Here is a 20731-nt window from a genome sequence, read left to right as displayed (position 1 = left end):
CAGTTTTATACCACAGCTCAGCTGAATGTTCAGTATGTGGGGGTTATTTATTTACCATGTTTAACAGTACGGGTAGTTCTGAATTGTGTGTGTGATCCCTTGTGTGTATTCGTCTAGTATCAGATTGGATAAGCTTTATTAGTGTTGAGTCAACAAATTTTATTTATTTTTTTTATTCCAATGAAGTAGGATCCGCACCTGCTGATGACCTGATCTAGTTTTTCAGTTGACTCGGTTTTGTGGTTTCCGCTTTGTTGAAATGTTAGACCTGCACCCACACCACACCCACACTGCATCCTGTTCTGACTGTGTTCTCAGAGTAGCTATTTGACTATTATGCTAAAGAAGTGCCATTTTCTGGGCGTATTCGTGCAGAGAAATCAGAAAATGTGTAAGAAGAGAGGCAATATAAGACCGGGAGCTCTGTTATGAGGAAGCGTCTTTGTTAGGTGCTTCCAGACCAGCAGAGGTCTCTGTGCTTGTGGGGCTGCAGCTGGAGAATGAGGCTTTATCCATTTTTTTTGTTTGTGGCTGTCTCACTTTGGGCTAAGCTGCAAACCACAGTAGCAGATTGATTGATGCTCCACAGCTCTCAGCCTCTACTTGTGGCTCCCACCACATGTTTTTCCCAGGAAGAGAAGCAAGAGGTAGGAGGATTGATCTTTTTATGTGAGTGGTTGGTTTTCTAGATGTAGTGTAGGTTTAACACTGAGTCATTACAGCATAATCTGCATTTAAGTATATTCTGCTGGATCTCTGCAGCCCTGTGCATCGCTCTGTGTATTGATTGTTTTAACACAGTAGGATTATGTAGGGCTCTAGTTGTGAAATGATTAAAAGGATGTTATATTGGATCACAAATGAAACTGATTTGTCGGTAGATACGTTGTGCCCAGGGTTGACTAGATAGATATAGAGAGACCCTCTTCATGTATTGTTAAGTAAACTATTATCATCTAGTCTAAAATATCAACAGTCTAAAATTAGTTTGCAAATGTATGTTTGTAAATTTGGCCTCTCTGTTTTTCTGGTATAGTGACTGTGTCCCCAATTTATTTGGAAATTTCCCACTATTCCCCCTAGTAACAAAGTACACCAAATGAATCTACAACAGAATTACGTTTGGCAGACACTCTTATCTAGAGAAACTTACATTTGTCTCATTTATACAGCTGAGGGTTATGGGCTTTGCTCAGAGGCCCAGCAGTGGCAGCTTGATAGCTCTGAGATTCTAACTCATAACCTTCTGATCAACAGTCCAACACCTTAACCACTGAGCTACAGTAGCACTGCCAGACACATGGGTTTCGTACTTTCCCAGGGTTCTTTACTATCATAATGCACAAGGAATTTGGTTGAAACATGCTTTTGTTTCAAAGTAATACGCATTTGAATTTCTTTGTGATATGATGCGCTCATGTAGCCAGGTTTCATAGAACTCGGCTGGTACCCAGTATTCCCCCTAATAACACAAGTACACCAAATTAACTGAATGACTCTAACCAAGCATTGATTATATGACACCAGGGCCATTAAATCAGTTTGTCATAGAGGCCAGTTCATGAAAAGCATCCCAGTATGAGTGATGACACATTAACAATATAGGAGCTCATATGTTGTAGTTTTGCACCTAAGACACTAAAAATAGCGGTGAAGGGTCGCTCTCTCCAACAGGCCATCAAGTCAATGTCAAGTGCTGAAAAAAGCAGTAACTGTCTTTGGATCAAGCATAAGGACCCCATCTGGGCAGCAAGGTAGAGACAGATGGTATGCGGTCAGAGAGAAGGACGCCCCTGCGATGCAGAGCCCATCAGGGATAGAGAGGGTATGGCATGGAAGGGGGTGTACCCGGGATGCTGGGTACACCGTTAAGCCTTCTGGAGACGTTGTGGGCTTTAATCAATGAAACGTCGATGAAGCAGGGTGCCCACCTGATGACCCCAATGATATACCTTACCCTCCTTTTCACCACTCCATACTGACTGCTACTATTAAGTGTTTCCTACTAAAGGGATTGAATCATGTCCTGTTAGCTGTACACAAGTAAGCTTTTTTCCCTACATTTAAACATGCTCGTGTTGTATTTTAAAACTACATAACTTCAGTGCATTGTAACATCTCCAAGTAGAATTTTTTGTACATTTAAATGGGTAAATCAGAGAGCCATAATCACACTCATTTAGTATTTAACTCATTTAACTTAGACTTAATAAAACAACACATAATAAAAAAAAGTTCACAATATGGAAAATAACATTGTTTCATGATATTTTTTTAATCAAAATAAATTATTTTATTATGACTATTTAAAGGGGGGCACGGTGTCTTAGTGGTTAGCACGTTTGCCTCACACCTCCAGGGTTGGGGGTTTGATTCCCGCCTCGTGTGTGTGGAGTTTGCATGTTCTCCCCGTGCCTCGGGGGTTTCCTCCGGGTACTCCGGTTTCCTCCCCCGGTCCAAAGACATGCATGGTAGGTTGATTGGCATCTCTGGAAAATTGTCCGTAGTGTGTGAGTGCGTGAGTGAATGAGAGTGTGTGTGTGTGTGCCCTGCGATGGGTTGGCACTCCGTCCAGGGTGTATCCTGCCTTGATGCCCGATGACGCCTGAGATGGGCACAGGCTCCCCGTGACCCGAGGTAGTTCGGATAAGCGGTAGAAAATGAATGAATGAATGAATGACTAGTTAAACTTCTTTTAGGTTGCATTCTAATGAGAGAAATGACATTTTTTAGATTTGGCAAGAGCAAATCTGGTGTACATGTTGTCAGTGCAATACACATACAGTGGTGCACGTGCTGGGCTGTGAGGGGTGTGTGATTACTGGTTTTAATACCATTCATGTGTGAGTATCTGGTGTCTGGTTTGGCCCACCAGCATCCTAGTGCTTTTATAGTCTGCCATAGAAAATCATAGAAAAAAAATAATACCAAGGCAAACAAAAACAAATTGGCCGACACACAGGTTTTATGCTTTTCCAGCTGGGGTACTTTACTGTAATTTGTTTACAACATATTCTTTGGTTCTAAAGTTACAGACATTTCAATTTTTTTTTCCTGGTGTGGCGCCCTCGTGTGGAATTTGGTGGGAATTAATTGTTTATTAATTTTTATATATATACATGTAACATTTGAGTGTTAGCTGGACTTCATGCTCGGCATCAACCAAAAACCAGAAGCAATCCTTTCTGGAAGTTTAAATTAGGGTGAGCTAGTCCTTACAATGTGTGCACAGTTATTAGGTAAGTTGTATTTTTGAGGATTAATTTTATTCTTGAAGAAATACTGTGCACTCAGGTAATCCAAAATGTTAATAAGCCTCAAACCTGAATATTTAAGGAAGTAAAACTGAGGTTTTGGCTACATGTGCACAATTATTGGGCAACTATTTGTGTACTAACTAACTATCAGTGACCAATATAGCCACCCTTCTTTTCAATAACATTCATAAGCCTTCCATTCATGGAGTCAGTTTCTTGATCTGTTGACAATTAACTTTTTGTGCAGCAGCAACCTCAGCCTCCCAGGCACTGTTCAGAGATGTGTTCTGTTTTCCTTTACCGCAAATCTCCCATTTAAAAAGGGCCCAATAGGGTTTAGGTCAGGTGAGGAAGAGGAAAATGTCATTATTCTTTCATCTATTAGGCCTTTACTGGCTAGCAAGCGGCGGTGCAATGAAGCATTGTCCTGCATAAAAGTCATAGTCTTCTTTAAAGATGCAGACTTTTACCATTACCGCTGCTTAAATAAAGCGTCTTTAAAAACTGCCAATAAGTTTGGAAGATGATTTTGAGTATATCTTCAACCCAAAAAGGTCCAGCTAGCTCTTTTTTAATAATACCAGCTCATACCGGTAAGCCACCTCCACCTTTCTGGCGTCTGAGATGAAGTGGAGCTCCGTTACTGATCCAGACTGAGGCCCATCCAACTGGACAGTCAAGAGTCGCTCTCATCTCATCAGTCCATAAAACCTTTGAAAAATCTGTTTTCAGATATTTCTGGGCCCTGGATTGTTTCAGCCTTCCTCACCATGGTCATGAGTACTGAACACCTTGTACTTCTGGAATATGACAGCACTAGATGATGTTGGGCTCCCGGTTGCTTGATTTTTCTCAAATCTTTGGCAGTTAATTTGCATCTTTTTTCCCAACACGTTTCTTGCAACCTTGTTGACTATTTTCAACATAACGTTTAACGGTTCTGTGATCACGCCCCAAATCCTTGACAATTTCAAGAGTGAATTTTTGACTTTTCAGAGTAAGTTAAATCTCTTTTTTGGCCAATTTTGCCTGAGGAAAAGAAGCTGCCTAATAATTATGCACACCTTGATATAGGGTGTTGATCTCCTTACAGTAGGTCAAACCCTCCCTTATTACACAAATACACATCACCTGATATGCTTACTTCCAGTACGCCTTCAAGTTTATACAGCTTGGAGTTGGAAAATGTGCATAAAAATGATAAGGACAAACTTGAATACTTGAATATTAATAGTGCACACAGTGTAGCTTTGAGATGGTTCTCATCTTCATCCCCTTTCCCTGTAGTTTCAGTCACTAATAGGAAGCCACATGTGATGCTGACAGGCTGACACTAATCCAAACCAAAGTAAAAGATCTGCTCTTTTGCATAAATGTAAGCATCTTGTGAAGAATCTCAAACGCTTTCCACCTTTCACCTTGATTTTATTTTTGACACACTTAACCTTTACTGACACACATAAAACACACAATTCCACTCCATAAAGAAGATGTTATTGGTCACAATCAGAGTATAAAACTTACAGAGAAATGAAAACCCAGCGTTCTAAACAGCACCACTTTCAGTATCTGGGGTCTGCCTGGGAGGTAGTTAGGTCTGAATCTGCCCAGGACCCAAGTAGGGAGCCATTAAGCCATGAGCTTTGGCCATGAGCTTGGAGGCCAACCTGTATTGGACTATAGTATTGAATGCTGTGTTTTAGTCTATAAACGGTAACCTCAGATAGTTCCTTTTGGCACAGATGGAATTTAGGCTAATTCTCTCAAAGACCTTCATGACTAGTGATGTGAGGACTATAGGATGAGTCATTTAGGCAGGAGAGCTTATTATTCTTTGACACAGGAGAATTGAGTAGAACTCTATTAAAGCTGTAAATAGTGTACTTTAGTAAACTTTTAGAGCACCATTTACCCGGAATGCACAATACAATGTTAGATTTCAGAAATCTAACATTATATTTATCGTATTGAACTTCATACAAAATTCCTGGAATCATTTATTCTACCATCAATAAACAATTAATTGTTTAAATCTGTATAGTTGTGTCACTCAGCGCAAGAATCTCACATGCTGTTGTGATTGTTCTTGATGCTGCTGCTACATACTGGCAAACTAATGTGTGAGGAACGCACAGGCAACCTGCCTTTAGCTTCATCTCATCTGATTGTATTTTTCCTGGATTTTTTTTAATTGGAGAACTTTACTATTTAATCAAAATCTAGTCTTTTCATTGTGTCATGATTTCCTGTTAGTAAAAGGTGGACTGGGTTTGCAGCCGAGCCACGGGAGAAGACTGGATGTAGATCACTCTAGATGGTCTTGAGTAAAGACTTCACGTTTGAGCTAATGATGTGTAATAGTTCTTTATTTGTGTGGAAAATGTGGCATTAATCACCTCTAGGAATTGTATGTGTGTATATTACTCAATCACGTTTGTGCATGGAGTTCTGTATTATTTAGCTATTGTTACAGCATTAGCTAGCCTGGGTGAGTGTTGTTAGCTAATTACACCATGAGTAGAAATGTATCTGATGTGATATAGTGAGCTTTATTACAGTTTTACACACTTTGCTGTTGTGGTTGAGAAATGTTTGTCTGTAGCACTAAAAGAGAGATGGGGTAGCATTACAGGGCAGAAGACGTCTTCCTGTGCAACCCAATCCACTGTTGTTTGCTCTTCATAAAGCAGCATTCCTTCTTCACTTGCCCTTCGTTGCTGCCAAGGGGGGTTAGAAAATTTGTACACTTTTTTTGGTTATTAAATCTTTGCCCATTGGTTGCTTACCTAAGCCAAGTGAAGCAGCTATTTTAGTTTTATGCATCACTGATCACAACTGATGCTCCAGCCCCACGGCATATCGTGCATACTGTATACCTAATTATAGTTTATATAGTATATAGTCAATAATTGAGTACAGTCAGCTATTTTGTATAACTTCTTTTTAATTTCTGCTATTTTAGTAGAACTGCATATTGATGGTCGACCGATATGGGTCGTTTAACGTCCGATGCCAATAACTAGAAAGCGGTCTGGCTGATATGAGGCCTCTTTAACACAAATTTAATTACAGTAAAGGAGAAAGAGAAATTTCCTGAAACTAAGTGAATGTTTATTGTGCATAACATTTTGATCTTTTCTGAAAACATTTCACTTAAGAAATCTGTACAAGTAGAAGTGTGTTTTTACTGCAGCTCCTCGGTAGGTTAGTAGACGTCCTTATCCAGAGCTACTTACAGAAGTGTTTTGAAGTCTCCATTAATACAGGTTCACTAGGTCGAGGATTAAGAACGCCATCAGACAATGTGCTTGTGGTGCAGACAATGTGCTTTCAGATTTGTTTATGTTAGTTTATTGCACGTCTGTGTCCCCACACGAGCTCACACGAGTTTTATTTATAATAAAAAAAAAAAATCTAAGAAAAGTAAACCTAAGTAACACTTAGTAAAACCTAGTAAAGTACATCTAAGTAAAACTTATTTTTTTAAATTTAATAATTAAATAATCCTCTTTTGCAGGTTAAAACATTTACAAATATGAAATACTGAAAAAATCTTCTGTCTGAGCAGAATAAAAAAAAGTTACATTATAATATTGATTTTCCAAACTCATAAATAATCAGTACTGTTTTGATCCAGTAGCAGGTTTTCGTTACCATTAATAAAAAAAGCCAATAGTACGCATCTAGGCGTTTAGTATCAAACAACAAGTCCAGAAAACAGGTAAAGGTTTATAAGTATGTTAAGTAAAGTTAATTGTGGACAGATAAATGACTTTAAAGTCGAGGATACGGTGGCCGAGAAGTGCAAAACACATTAACAAATCCCAAAACAAATTAACAAATTAACAAATCAAATTTGTTAATGTGTTTTGGGATTTGTTACTTTGTTTTGGGATTTGTTAATTTGTTTTCGGATTTGTTAATGTGTTTTGGGATTTGTTAATTTGTTTTCGGATTTGTTAATGTGTTTTGGGATTTGTTAATTTGTTTTCGGATTTGTTAATGTGTTTTGGGATTTGTTAATTTGTTTTGCACTTCCCGGCCACCGTACGAGGATGACATGACGCACGTGTGTAAGGAAGAATCAGTCGCTGGGTTTTTCTGTTTGATTTTGAAATAAAAATGTTTTCAGATTTGTTTATATTAGTTTATTCCACGTTTGTGTCCCCGCAGGAGAACAACATGATTAAGAGTTGTTATCGTTCACTTCTTAATGGTGTCAGAAGTCTGGGGGAGATTTATGATTAGAAATGTTAAATATCGGCTGAGATATCGACCTTAGTGTTACATCGTCCAACCTCTACTGCATGTACACTGCTGTTCCTGTGTAGATACGTTTATGTTTATGTTTTGGTTTGTTTTGTTTTGTTTTTTTTCTTTTAGCATTGAGCTCTAATCCATGTGTTAAAACGTCAGGCTTTAAATTGGACAGGTTACAATCGTCTGGTTAATTAACATCTGACTTCAAAACCTTTCATGATTTTCTCCTTTTTCTTTAAGAATTTGAAGCTCACAAATAAAATGCCTTACATTTCTATATCCTTTTACTTTTCCTCAGTGTTTTCTCACTTGGTCAGAGGTATACTGAAGTGCTGTATTTGTCTTATTGCTGTTCACATAAAGACTAAAGATTCATAAACTGATGCAATGTTCAATCATTGAAACAAATAAAATCCACTCTCCTTTAAAAAGCAGCTAGTTTACAGCCCGCCTTCAGGGCCCTGGGAATTTACTTAGTGATTTAATTAAATAAACTAACTTTTATCATAGGTAAGGGTTACACTGTGTTTGTTTGTGTAAACCTATGATGATGTCACACATTTTCTCCCTTCATGTTGCAGGTGGATGCATTATCAAGTAAAGATCTTAGCTGATGATCGATGTGTCACTCACTTGAACGTCTACCGCTGATCATTGTTCTGGGATGCTTTACGATAGTGTCCTGTTTGGTTGGTGTGTTCAGTGTGAAACATCATTGTCTTCACTCAAAGATACATTGCAAGAGCTTGTAAGAGCTTGTGGGTTTGAATCTGTTTTGAAACCGACTCTGTATGAGGCACAAAGGTGGGATGAGGGGCAAATAGTTTGGGAAATAGTTTGAAGATTAAGTTTGATTTTAAAAACTCCAGAAACAGTGTAGCTGCTCAGTCTTTGTTCTATAGAGTCAAAATCCAATGAGATTTGGCATTTTATGAAACAATTAATAAAACCACCATATATTTTAGTTATAATTATTGCAGAAACAATTTTTTTTAACTGTTGAGGTCCATTTTTAAAAGATAAGCCCCCAAAAAAAAGAAAGTTCTTATGAAGGACTTGGTGGTGCAGTGGTAAAATCCTCACCTCTTGTGTGGAATGGCCTGGGTTCAAGACTCATGCTGGATGTTTGTGTTGATGGGAGAGGTTAGGAAATGGTGGCAGAGGGTGCTGGTTGGTGTGTGGAGGATGGAAAGAATAGTGTGAAATAGGAAAGCGAAAATTAAAATATCTCCCAGTTTTTTTTGCAAAGAAGCAGTTTCCCTTGTGAGTGGATCTGCTCCTTGTGGTGGGTTCTACTGGTGCACCCCTGCCTTCATTCACCACCCCCACATTCTAGGGGCACGCTGACCACCAGCACCTTCATTCAAGGGGCACACTGACCCCACCGCACATGCACCCATGCCTTCATTCGAGGGGCACACTGACCCCACCACACATGCACCCGTGCCTTCATTTGAGGGGCACACTGACCCCCACCACATGCACCTATGCTTTCATTCGAGGGGCATACTGACCCCCACCAAGTGCACCCATGCCTTCATTCGAGGGGCACACTGACCCCCACCACATGCACCCATGCCTTCATTCGAGGGGCACACTGACCCCCATCACGTGCACCACTACTTGCACCCACACCTTCATTCAAGGGGCACACTGGCCACCACCACCACATGCACCCATGCCTTCATTCAAGGAGCATGCTGGCCACCACCACATGCACCCATGCCTTCATTTGAGCGGCACACTGACCACCACAACTCAGTGTGCTTTATTCATTCAGTTGGTGGCTTGTGAACCGCCCCACTTTTTCCCAACATGCCACACACTTTAGGTTATTTTATACATGAGCTGAGCTTTGATCCAACAACCATTCACATCAGAGGTGAACCTCAACCCTCTGCGCCACAGCTCTTGTGTTGAAACCTACTTTTTAAAAACATTTCTCTTTTTCATTTGGAGTTTTATTACAAAAGAAACCAAAGCAAGGCTTGAACCCTCACCATACATCATCCAGGCTTGTTACTCTAACCACTAGGCCACTGAGACAGTTGACATAGCTTGTTGAACTTTTGTATTGTGTTAACCTTATAGAGCATGCTCTAAGACTAAAATAGGAGTTTTAAGGTGGTTAAAAGCTGACTTGAACCTATAACACACACTACAAGAGAGCGTTACTTTAACCACTGTGCTACCGAGCAGTTATTGCTTGTCTTACTTATTGGACTTTTGTATTGTGTCAATCTTGTACTAGTAACAGTTCAAAAAAGTTTGCTGACTCTGGCAGTTACTTAAAAACTGTCTCCAGCCAGGTTCGAACCTATAATGTACACCAACAAAGCCTGCAGTATTCTAACGACTACATCTCAAAACCCCCCAACACGACACTGACACACAAGCTTATATCAGCCTTGACTCAATATGTGTAAGTGAAAAAACAGACTAGTCAGTTTTTAACACACCATACACTACAACAGCGCATTACTCACACCACCTTGCTATAGAAATTCGAAGCTGATTGTTTTAACCAAACTCTACATCAAAACGCATACCAGATCATATTAAAAAAAAAACAAAAAAAAAAACCCAGAAACCTAAACTGAACCAACAACATACACAATAACAGAGCAGTTCCCTAACCACTGTGCTATGGAAGCATTGTATTTTATGTGGCATGCTGGACTTATATCTTGTGACAACCTTGGACCAGCTGCATTGATAGAAACTCCATTAGAAGAAGACTGTCCAGAAAAAAACCCCAGAAGTGCATCTATGACAAACCACGTACAGTTAGCGTAATGTTCTGATATATGGGTTGGGTAGAGTTTGGTTTTAACCAAACTCTACCCAACCCATATATCAGAACATTATTCATTAAATTAATAATAAAAAGTCAGTCAGATTTGAACCTACACTGATCACCATCAGAGACTGGTGTCCTACTCATTGAGCTACACAGGTTGATAAACTTTTGTCTTGTGACATCCTTGCGCTGTAACACTAAGACACCCTTGCAGGATATTGAATAAAGCCAGATTTAGCAACATACACATTAAATGTTGGACATTTGTCTTGCATTAAACCTGTACCAGCAGAGTTAAATAATAATAATAACAATAATAAACTAGTTTAATGCTGGTTGATAGTAAGAAAGGCCGATGTCAGAATTGAACCTACACCAGAACCCACACCCCATAACTGAAGCAAGGCTCAATCCACTGTGCTATGGTGGAACAACATTGCCCTACCCATGTTGGAACTATCTGATTTTTAAGCAAAATCTAACCTTTTACCGGAAAACAACAAAACCTACGGAAACAATCTAAAGCTAGGTTTGAACCTAAATCACACACTGCAAATAACCAGTGTATCACCCACTGTGCTACAGAAAAGCTGCCCCTACTGTTACATTTTAGACTGCTGGCTTGTGTCATCCAACCACAAACATTTCATCAGAACACTTAAAACAAATAAAAAAAGCTTAAGATACTTAAAAAAAAAGAAAAAAAAAAGCAAGTGTGCAAACAAAGTCTTTTTGTGTGTGTTTATGAGCGAGATTAAGCCAGACTACTAATCAGAGTCCTGCATCACCAAGCTCAGGTCAATCACATACAGTGGCAGGGTCAGGGTAGCAGGATCAGAGATGGACATGTTCAAGCATGCTGGTGGTATTATGAAGCGTAGATTCCCCATGCAATGTGTTAATAAAAGCTAGATTTGTCATTGTCAAGAGTATATAAAAGGCTGCTGTAATACTCTTGATGACATTTTATTTGTAGATTTTTCTCCAATATTTTCTGTAGAGAGACTGGCGATGGACAAAGAAGAATAACCTGCATCCAGAACACCAGGAAAGATTCTTAAGTCAGAGCCTGAATGTTTCAGGGCTGCTGTACAGTAGTGTTATTGCTCATACAAGATGTACTTGTTTCATTTCTAAAATACAAGTTTTGTGTGTGCGTGTGTTTTTAAAAATAATGTTTTAAAGGTTTGAATGTTTTTTGAGTGTTTATAATTATGTGTTGAGGCCTGTTACTGCTATAGTTCTTATGTTTAAAAAAAAAAAGAAACTAAAGTTTTATCAAAGCAGTGGCTGTTGCTGTTATTTATTTAAGGACACACACACACACACACAGAGAGAGAGAGAGAGAGAGAGAGAGAGAGAGATGTACATTCATGTTATAACAATGGTTTCTTGTCCAAGATAATGAAATAACTCAAAATAACCCTTTAAATTAAAGTTTATTTCGAGACTCTTTATTTCTGTTTGTTCTCTGTGTACTAGAGATAGATAAACAACATTATGTTATGAGATGGGGGGCACGGTGGCTTAGTGGTTAGCACGTTCGCCTCACACCTCCAGGGTTGGGGGTTCGATTCCCGCCTCCGCCTTGTGTGTGTGGAGTTTGCATGTTCTCCCCGTGCCTCGGGGGTTTCCTCCGGGTACTCCGGTTTCCTCCCCCGGTCCAAAGACATGCATGGTAGGTTGATTGGCATCTCTGGAAAATTGTCCGTAGTGTGTGAGTGAATGAGAGTGTGTGTGTGTGCCCTGCGATGGTTTGGCACTCCATCCAGGGTGTATCCTGCCTTGATGCCCGATGACGCCTGAGATAGGCACAGGCTCCCCGTGACCCGAGGTAGTTCGGATAAGCGGTAGAAAATGAGTGAGTGAGTGAGTGAGAGTGTTATGAGATGTGAGCATTGTAGTGTGATGTATAACAGCTCCAGTACTCCTCCCTTTGGGAAACAAGCATTGTCATGAACATCATCCACACTGTGAAGCTCCTACCTGTACAGAAACAAATGGAACATTTAATAAACACTTCATTCAATAAACAAAAACAAGTCAGCTAACTGTCATGAATAAATAAACATCACTCGCTCAAGACACGTTCATACACTCGCGCGTCAGTGACGTAATGACCAACGGACCAATGGAAACTTTTATCCCGCCCTGATCGTCATGTGATTTGTCTCTTTACAAGCACGCCTTTGGGACAAAACAATAGGTTTTACTAAAAGTGTCGGTGAGCACAGAGCAGGTAACTGTCAGTAATTCAAGCGAGACAAGAACATCAGGTGAGTCAGGTCTACTTTTAGCATCAAACTAGCACTTTAACCATAAAAGCATTTTATCCATAAAGATAAAAATGTGTCAGTAGCGTAAAACTACCGGCACGAGCACAGTCGGTCATGTTGCTTATTTCAGGAGTCTCATGGTTTCGTGCAGAGAACAACAGTTAGGCCCGAGAAGCTGAAGACATACAGCTCATTTTTCAGTAAACTGTCACCATTACAAAACACCGTTTTGTTAACTGTATATTTCGTCGTTTTTGACACTCCGTTAGTCTCTTCCGGGTTTCACACTGCGCATGCGCGTGGCCATGTTTTGATGAATTAAAAACTGTAAATAAAGACATGTGGCCTCTTACATTAAGGACCTAAGACGTTTAATAAAATCTTAAGGCAGTTAAACGGATTTTTAAAACGATTTAACTAAAAACATTGATTTGTGTAAACTGGATAGATTAATCTGTATTAATCCTTGTGATTAGTCTGTTAAATGCTCTAAATGTAACACGTTGATAAGATACAAAGTGCATAATAAAACTTGGAGACTGTCGTCCTGAATACAAAGCTAGAAATAACTTCTACTCAACAGTTAAACCAAAAATCTCACCAAATTTCTCTAGCAATGAATTTACATATTTAGAAAATTATTTATTTAAGAATTCAGTTAGGTATTTGTCTAGGGAATCAAAATGGTGATGTCATGAAAAACAACTGATTGTGAATTTTTTTTTGTAATGCAAACTTGAGTACTCGTGTGTCGGATCTTAAAAGATTATGAATGTGCCTACAACCAAACTGTAAGCATGAAAAGACGCTTACACCCTTGATATCTTTCTCATGTAATAATGCTACCAGTTTTGTACATACAGGGCATGTGTGAAAGATGTATTTTATTTATTTCCCTTTTATAACATGTGAAATAACTTCAGTTTTGTTATTGCAGGATAATTGCACAAGAACATATAACCAGTATGAGGGTCACAGGCATCCTTCTGATTGGTAGGTCTCGGTGTACATATGGTATTACGCTTTGCATTAGTACTCACCCCTGTATAGTCACCTATAAGCCCTTCAGTCTTTGCTGGTTAATGCCCCTTTACAATATCATATTACAAATAAAAGAAACATTTTCTCTCTGGTTCTTTAGTTTGGCTGTCATTGATGCAGTCCCACGCTTTCCTGGACATATCAGCTGTAGTGGGTGGACCCATGACTCTTCCATGTACTTGCTCTGGTGTAGTTAAGTGGACCATCTTCTCTCCCATTAAAGCCTCCATTGCTGAATGTCACCATGGGGTATGTGAGATTAAATCACCCTTTCAGAAAAGATTTTCATTCTTCGGCAATACCAGCAGTGGAAATTTCTCCATAAGCATCAGTTCCACACTCTACAACGATCTCGGCAATTACCTCTGCACCTGTAATGGAAAAGACGATAGTAAAGTTAAACTACAGGTTTATGGTAAGGGTATATAACATGTCTAACAGGTTAGATTGTGTCATCATGACACTAAAAAATACATTTAAAAAAATCATTAAAACTATAATGAATTATGAAATTTCTTTGCCTCTGTTAGACCCTAGGATTGTGAAGGCTACTGAAGGGTCTAACACCACCCTCCCATGCTACGGAGACACTCGGCTTGATGCCAGAGATGTACAGTGGAAGAAAGAAGGGGAAAAATTGCTTGAGTATGCTCATGCAAAGCCCAATGAAGCCTCAGCAGGCAGATTTTCAGTGTCTCAACAAGGTTTTCAAGATGGCGATCTCTCACTCCACATCAGTTTAGTTAAACTGTCTGATGCTGGATTTTATCTGTGTGTCATTCATGGTGAATCTCGTGAGGGAGACCCACGTGCTGTTGTGCTGGAGGTGGAAAGTAAGTTTAATGTAATTGTTCATAATTCATTAGTCTTATTTGAACGTTATGTACGCTGCTAGTGTAGTTGTGTTTAAGTGGACGCTTCTACATTTTAGGCACTTTTAAATAAATAAGTACATTTTCTTAGTCTTCAGAAATTTCAGTTGAAAATCTAAAAAAAATGTAATTTAATTTTATCTTTAGAACCCCAACCGGAGCAACAATCACCCACATCTGACAGCCACAAACCGGAGCACCAACCACCCACATCTGACAGCCACAAACAATATCTAGGCTTAGGGTTAGGATTAGGAATAGGACTACCACTACTGCTATTGTTCTTTGCTGTCATCATTAGAGTGATTTATAAGATATTTAGCCAACCCCAAGAGGAGACACCCACCAAATCTGTTGAAGAGGAATACCCAATGGTATCAAAGAATTCAACAACACAGATTTTCCAAGACTAGTTCATACTTAAAGATCTGCCACAATGCTTTTTGATCATTTATAAAAACAGGAAACAACAGTTTATATTTAGGATGAGAAATTTTTTAACACCACTGCCATGTTGCATTCTGTCCTTGCAAAGATCTGAAGCAGTGATTTCTTTAAATGGCAATTGAAGAAATTCCATTTAAGACCCGACTCACAACACGTGTACTGTCTCAATTACTCTAAAAGGGTCGTGCTGGAGTCGGGACTAGCTATAAAACATTAAGCAGGACCATCAGTCTAGCAGTGTTACTCATTGCGCGGTTCGTGAGCCTCCTGCGGCTCGCCAAGCTTTAATATGCGGCTCGAGATGATATGATCATGTGGTTAAAATTTATTTTTCATTTAAATAACATTAAAAACAATCAGGGAAGCATAGAAAAAACAAATGTGCTCTATTACAAATACATATATATATATATATATATATATATTATTTGACTCGTCACTGACTCACTGCATTCTGCGCAATAGCCAGTTTTTGGTGGCCTGCCAGAAGCTAGTTTGTGTTTCATGCTAGTTAACAACTTGTGTTTACTGTACACACACGGACTAAAAAATTGGATCGATTTCTTATCAAACAATCCAGCGCACAAAATGAACAGCAACAAAGCAATGTGACAGTGACAAAAGAGGTAACTGATGGGGTGCATGCATCATCCGCAACTCGAGTAATTATTGTATTGCAATATTGTACATTGTATTTAAGCAGATAAGCTATTTAAGACTGAATAACTTGGCATAGTTTGCGGTGAAAGTGACTCTCCTATTGACTTTGTCCTATCAGTGTGGCTCACATGAAAAAAATAGTGAAGACCACTGGTCTAGCAGAAAGCAAAACTACGTACAAGCATAATGGTAAAACATGCCCCCCTACAGCCATGCTGAATTTCTTCAATTGTCATCGCACTTCATTGACACCCTGGGCCTGTTACAGCACGTGTACTGTCTCAATTACTCTAAAGGGTCGTGTTGAATATGTCCAGGGTGTCATAATGAAGAGGTGATGAATTCTCTTTTTCAAAGCACCTCAAGCTTTCTCTTGTAATGCTTTTTAATGAACACATCTCTCGTTTTGACAAATTAAATATTATACTTGTATTACACTTAAACATTTTGAAATACTCAGACCAGCCCGTCTGGTACCAACAACCATGCCACGTTCAAAGTCACTTAAATCACCTTTCTTCCCCATTCTAATGCTCGGTTTGAGCTGCAGCAGATCGTCTTGACCAGGTCTACATGCCTAAATCCATTGAGTTGCTGCCATGTGATTGGCTGATTAGAAATTTGCGTTAATGAGCAGTTGGACAGGTGTACCTAATAAAGTGGCCGGTGAGAGTGGGTGTATGTGTATATATTTAGAATAAATATTATTACCTAATAGCGAAAACACTTTAATAGTGTCAGTTAGCTCTTCTTTTTACCATAATTATCCTATTCTAATTACAACACCACAGGTATAAATTGATAGAAAATGTTAAATCTTAAATGGTGATGTTGCCCAAAAAACAGAATTTGAGCTAGACACTGATATTTATACACTGCTTAGAGACTTTGTGCATTTAACTACTCAAAGAATAAATAAACCTGTTACAATAAAATAAAACCTATTAACAATATTAGGGCAACCCAATGCTTTAGAAGCTATTTTTCTTCACTGAGGGAAGAAAAGCTTGCTTACATAAATGTATTAAACCTATTTGTTTTTATTTTACATTTACTATGTTATACCAACTACAGCACATTATTTACTATTGTCCTAGAAGATGCATGAGTATTTCTTCCCATTTTAATGGTTACTACTATTTGTTGTGTAAAATAATAACTGTAACAAGTAGGGGCTCTAATCCATGATAAAAACACAACAGCATCATTTAGTTGTGATGCAAAGGGATCCGCAGTGTCTTACACACAGAGGAAAACGTAAAGAATAATATTCTGTACATGTAAATGTATGAATATATTCAGATCGGCTCACAAACTACAAAGAGCCGACTCAAAGAGCCGACTCGTCCGCAAACACCACACCAGTTGTTTCTACATCATAAACATATACCTAAGGTTTGAGAAACCCTAGACGTAATTAAATCTGAATTAGCTCACGTATATCGTGTAATAACGGGTAAGTAAAATGGAAATAGCTTAATATTTCATAAATTACAGCCGTTAGCTAACCAATTAGCAACAAAAAATTAGCATTAACTAACTTACCTGTTTATTACTTACCAGCTACATACAGCTCGTGGGACCAAATGTAAAATAATAAACTATTTCGCTTTCTTTATAATCTTCACATTTATGTTTATTGAAAGCATTAGTAATTGTACCAGGTTTGCTGTAGCAATATTTGAAAAATAACTTAGGATAACTTAAAACTAATTAAGATAAGCGTCGTAATTGGACCAATCACTAGCGTCCTCTAAATCACGTGACCAAATTAACCCTCTCCTAGCACCTGTTGTGATCTGTGGCGTAATAATAGTGAGTCAAAAACACGTGGTATTTTTGTGAACGTTTTAAAATATACTCTAAACTGCAACCTTAAACGGTGTGCTATGAGATGCTTTTCTGCTCTGTTCTTAATACTATATCCTTATAATAATTACTAAACCTTGTTGGGCTACTTAAAAATAAAGACAAAATAATCACACTAAACATTACCATTCATTTTAAATGAGGTGATCAAAAAGAATCTACAATGATTAAGTACCACTTACCATATAATTTAGTCCAAAAATTTGAGCAATGAATAATTCTGTATTTTTAAGTCAACAACCATTAGCAAACCAACCATGTGTACAATAATTCACAGTACTGGCTTATAGAACTAAGACTGGTCATCTTTGGGCTCATCATGTTAATATGCTGGACTGAACATTTCTCCAATTTGCAAGGCAAAAACATTATTAGTAACAGGTGAAGCTAAAATGGACGTTTTGCAACCTCACTGGCATGTTACTCAATTCCTAAACACATATCCAGATGGCAGCAGCCATCCTTTTTAAGACAAAACATACATGTTATTATTCATTCATATTATACAATGTGTGTGTAATATGTATATATATATGGTCGTATGCCCCTTTTTTCTTTTATCAACAATAGCAATGTTTTTGGATGGCATAAACAAATGTAGGATGTTACTGTAAATATATTGCAGTATGTCTCTAGAAATAATAAAAGAGCAGCAGTGTACAATTTAGACTTCACCCTCTAATTACAAATACTGTTTTCTTAATTATGATATTCATATTAGAAAATTTCCTACATCAGTCAATATTGTGCTATTAAAAATGATCATTCTTAACAGTGTGTAAGGTTAAGTTAGACTTAATGGATTTTTTTTTAAAGTATCTTAAAGTTAAAGTAAACTTAAAAGTATCCAGCAGCTAGTTGCGCCAGTTGAATACAAAAGCCACTAAATGTCGACCTGGTAAGCAGATGCGTGTAAATCTTTTGATTAAAATGATCTGACAAGCTTTTTTCAGAAGAGAACGGTATTTTAATTGGGACGACAAATGATCAAAACTTGTAATTAAGTTTGCTCATTTTCCATTAGTTTACCTGTTAGTCCTGTGGCACCAAGCTTTTACCATCAGGGAAAACATAGTTAATTAACCTAATGAATCTGTATCTGCATGTCTCATCCACAACGAGTCTCAGGAAGAACCACGAGCCATGTCGAAAGTAAATTTTTACCTCATTCTAACACTATTAGGGAAACTGTAGGTGATCAATTTTGCTAATTCATGATCTATTCAATCAAATCTAAACACTGGTGCTGTTGAAATTTTTATTTTATTATGACCTTGAAAATGTATAAAATGAGTAGAACTGAGCCATTTACATTTTCTATATTTGTAGCCCTGCTTATCAAATTAAATGTATTAAAGCAATTCTGTGAACTCCATCTTATTTATTCCTAAAATAAAAATCCATTAAACAAGTGATCCCAGATTTTCAACCATTTCCACACAACATAAGAATTCAAAAAGCTTTAATAGAAAACAGTAACTCATTGAAATGTACAACCATGTCATAGAAGACCAGTCCCACCATTAAAAACAATGAGGGGGAAGGAGAACATCTGTACACTGCAATCCAGGACAGACCTGAAACAAGGAAGGGAAGGAGAAAACTGTTTAGAACTCAAATCTAGACATTAGGAGTCAGCATGCTAGTCATTTCAGTGCATCAGAAATCTTTGGCTTAAATTCACAGGCAGTCAACATGGTCGATCTGCCGGGGAAAAAAATGGTCATCATAAAAGCACAGAAATGCAAGAAAGGAACTGTATCTGGTTCAGAAACATACCACGTGCATCTGCTTGTAAGGGGCATCAACGAGTCCATTCAAGATTCCTCAGAGTTTGGTTTCCTAATTAAAAATAGGAGAGGAATCAACCAAGACAACAACTGCATGCAAATGTTCTATGTACACATTAGAAACGGTGCATCAGACGTTTTGGCTTAAATATAGCGCAGTCAACAGTGTCGATCTGCTGGGGAAAAAAGTTTGGTCATCCTTTGCACCCTTACAGTTTAACAGCACTGCAGATATGATATGCAGAACTCACCAATTCTCGAACCTTGCATTGCGTACATGGTCTCCCAATAGGCTGGAATGTCTAGAAGCAATAAAAAAAGACAAAAAGGAGTGTTCAGGTCATGTTTCTTTAAAAATGTTCGCACACATACAATGATTATGGCTCAGACAAATTGGCTTAATTTTTAAAAAATAAGTCAACAGAGTCGATCTGCTGGGGAAAAAAATTGTCATCATTTATGCCATTAGTCAAATTTAACACTGCAAGAGGTGCAATAGACAAGTGAAACACACCATTTTTATGTCCTTAAGAGGGAAAAACGAGTCCTGGAACCAGTCGGGCATCTGCTGGGCCACAGACTCTAAACGGCGAACAATTAAACGGTGTTATGACATGTTCTCCATGGGCAGTTAACCGTACATTTCTACAACGATAATGGCTCAGACAAATTGGCTTAAGTTTTAAAAAAATAAGTCAACAGAGTCGATCTGCTGGGGAAAAAAGTTTAGTCATCAGAGCCACATTTTGTGAAACACCAAATACAGTTAAGCCAGAAAGCAATCTCACCATGATACATGTTTCCAAAGACAATGATGGTTTCCAGCTACACAAGTCGATTAATCATCCAGTTACATCTACTGTTCATACCTGTAACAAAATGGTACTTTTTTTTGCTGAAGTTGCTAACAATAAACACAAGCTCAATTTAATGACAGAAAAAAGATATATATACACACAGGTTAGTGAAATACCTACAATTTCCCATTGGAATGAAAAGACTTCTGTAGTAAGGGGGAAACGAATCCCACCTCCCATTATAGCATAAAAACGTGACCCAAAAGTTGGGCACGTGCGAAGCATTCTCCTTTCTGGCGCACGTGCTTTCTAAAGAATAAGGAAAAAAAGTAGTTCAGCATTTTTCAGTTTCTTAATCTTTTAGCTGTTAAGCTAAATCTACTGGTGCAAATTTTTTTACACTCGGACCAATTGTAGTTCCTTTGTGTAAATTAAGAACGACGAAAAACAAATAAATTTTAAAGTTATTATTTATGTTAGTATTAGTAGCTAAAAATTCATTTTTCAATCCATACATATCGAATTAAACCCAAATATATCAGACAAACGTAAAATCGGACCATGTATTAAAGAGCTTACCTCTGCACAACACGTGGGACTGGAACAACCACGAGGGCGCAGGCGTATTTAACCGAAAGTAGTGCGCATGCGCGTTTTTAAGC

The 20731-nt window shown here is 38.2% G+C and overlaps 1 protein-coding gene, 1 long non-coding RNA gene and 4 other non-coding genes across 7 annotated transcripts; 1 reads left to right on the top strand and 5 right to left on the bottom strand.

Annotated features, from left to right (window-relative positions):
• The first annotated feature begins 365 nt into the window (after window positions 1–365).
• LOC132837783 (uncharacterized) lies at window positions 366–18129 on the top strand. Of its 2 annotated transcripts, none has more exons than XM_060857643.1 (5): window positions 366–647; window positions 13531–13586; window positions 13735–14049; window positions 14165–14467; window positions 14654–18129. In XM_060857643.1, exons 2-5 carry the CDS (start codon window positions 13559–13561, stop codon window positions 14917–14919), a joined length of 912 nt encoding a protein of 303 aa, XP_060713626.1. In that variant the 5' UTR covers window positions 366–647; window positions 13531–13558; the 3' UTR covers window positions 14920–18129. The 2 variants fall into 2 exon arrangements, with proteins under 2 accessions (XP_060713626.1, XP_060713625.1); XM_060857642.1 differs by lacking the exon at window positions 366–647 and adding an exon at window positions 12480–12593.
• A 798-nt stretch (window positions 18130–18927) lies between these two features.
• Window positions 18928–20687, bottom strand: LOC132838086 (uncharacterized). The gene is made up of 7 exons (XR_009647597.1): window positions 20649–20687; window positions 20250–20378; window positions 20061–20141; window positions 19787–19854; window positions 19524–19574; window positions 19262–19324; window positions 18928–19059 (listed from the first exon to the last, which is right to left on the bottom strand). It is a non-coding gene; the product is annotated as an uncharacterized LOC132838086 (long non-coding RNA).
• LOC132838474 (small nucleolar SNORD12/SNORD106) lies at window positions 19133–19224 on the bottom strand. Its single transcript, XR_009647642.1, has one exon. It is a non-coding gene; the product is annotated as a small nucleolar SNORD12/SNORD106 (small nucleolar RNA).
• On the bottom strand, window positions 19394–19483 carry LOC132838472 (small nucleolar SNORD12/SNORD106). Its single transcript, XR_009647640.1, has one exon. It is a non-coding gene; the product is annotated as a small nucleolar SNORD12/SNORD106 (small nucleolar RNA).
• LOC132838475 (small nucleolar SNORD12/SNORD106) lies at window positions 19651–19739 on the bottom strand. Its single transcript, XR_009647643.1, has one exon. It is a non-coding gene; the product is annotated as a small nucleolar SNORD12/SNORD106 (small nucleolar RNA).
• On the bottom strand, window positions 19925–20019 carry LOC132838473 (small nucleolar SNORD12/SNORD106). The gene has a single exon (XR_009647641.1). It is a non-coding gene; the product is annotated as a small nucleolar SNORD12/SNORD106 (small nucleolar RNA).
• Window positions 20688–20731: the final 44 nt, after the last annotated feature.

This window comes from Tachysurus vachellii, chromosome 22, assembly GCF_030014155.1.
Source record: "Tachysurus vachellii isolate PV-2020 chromosome 22, HZAU_Pvac_v1, whole genome shotgun sequence".
NCBI lineage: Eukaryota > Metazoa > Chordata > Actinopteri > Siluriformes > Bagridae > Tachysurus > Tachysurus vachellii.
Note: the sequence above shows the minus strand (reverse complement) of the source record. Positions and strands in the feature narration are given on the sequence as shown.

Excerpts from the sequence above, each read along its gene's own strand:
- LOC132837783 (XM_060857643.1), top strand. The coding sequence starts at position 13,559 with ATGAGGGTCACAGGCATCCTTCTGATTG. Across the intron at positions 13,587-13,734 it reads CACAGGCATCCTTCTGATTG|TTTGGCTGTCATTGATGCAG; the intron begins GTAGGTCTCGGT and ends CTGGTTCTTTAG. Across the intron at positions 14,468-14,653 it reads TGTTGTGCTGGAGGTGGAAA|AACCCCAACCGGAGCAACAA; the intron begins GTAAGTTTAATG and ends TTTTATCTTTAG.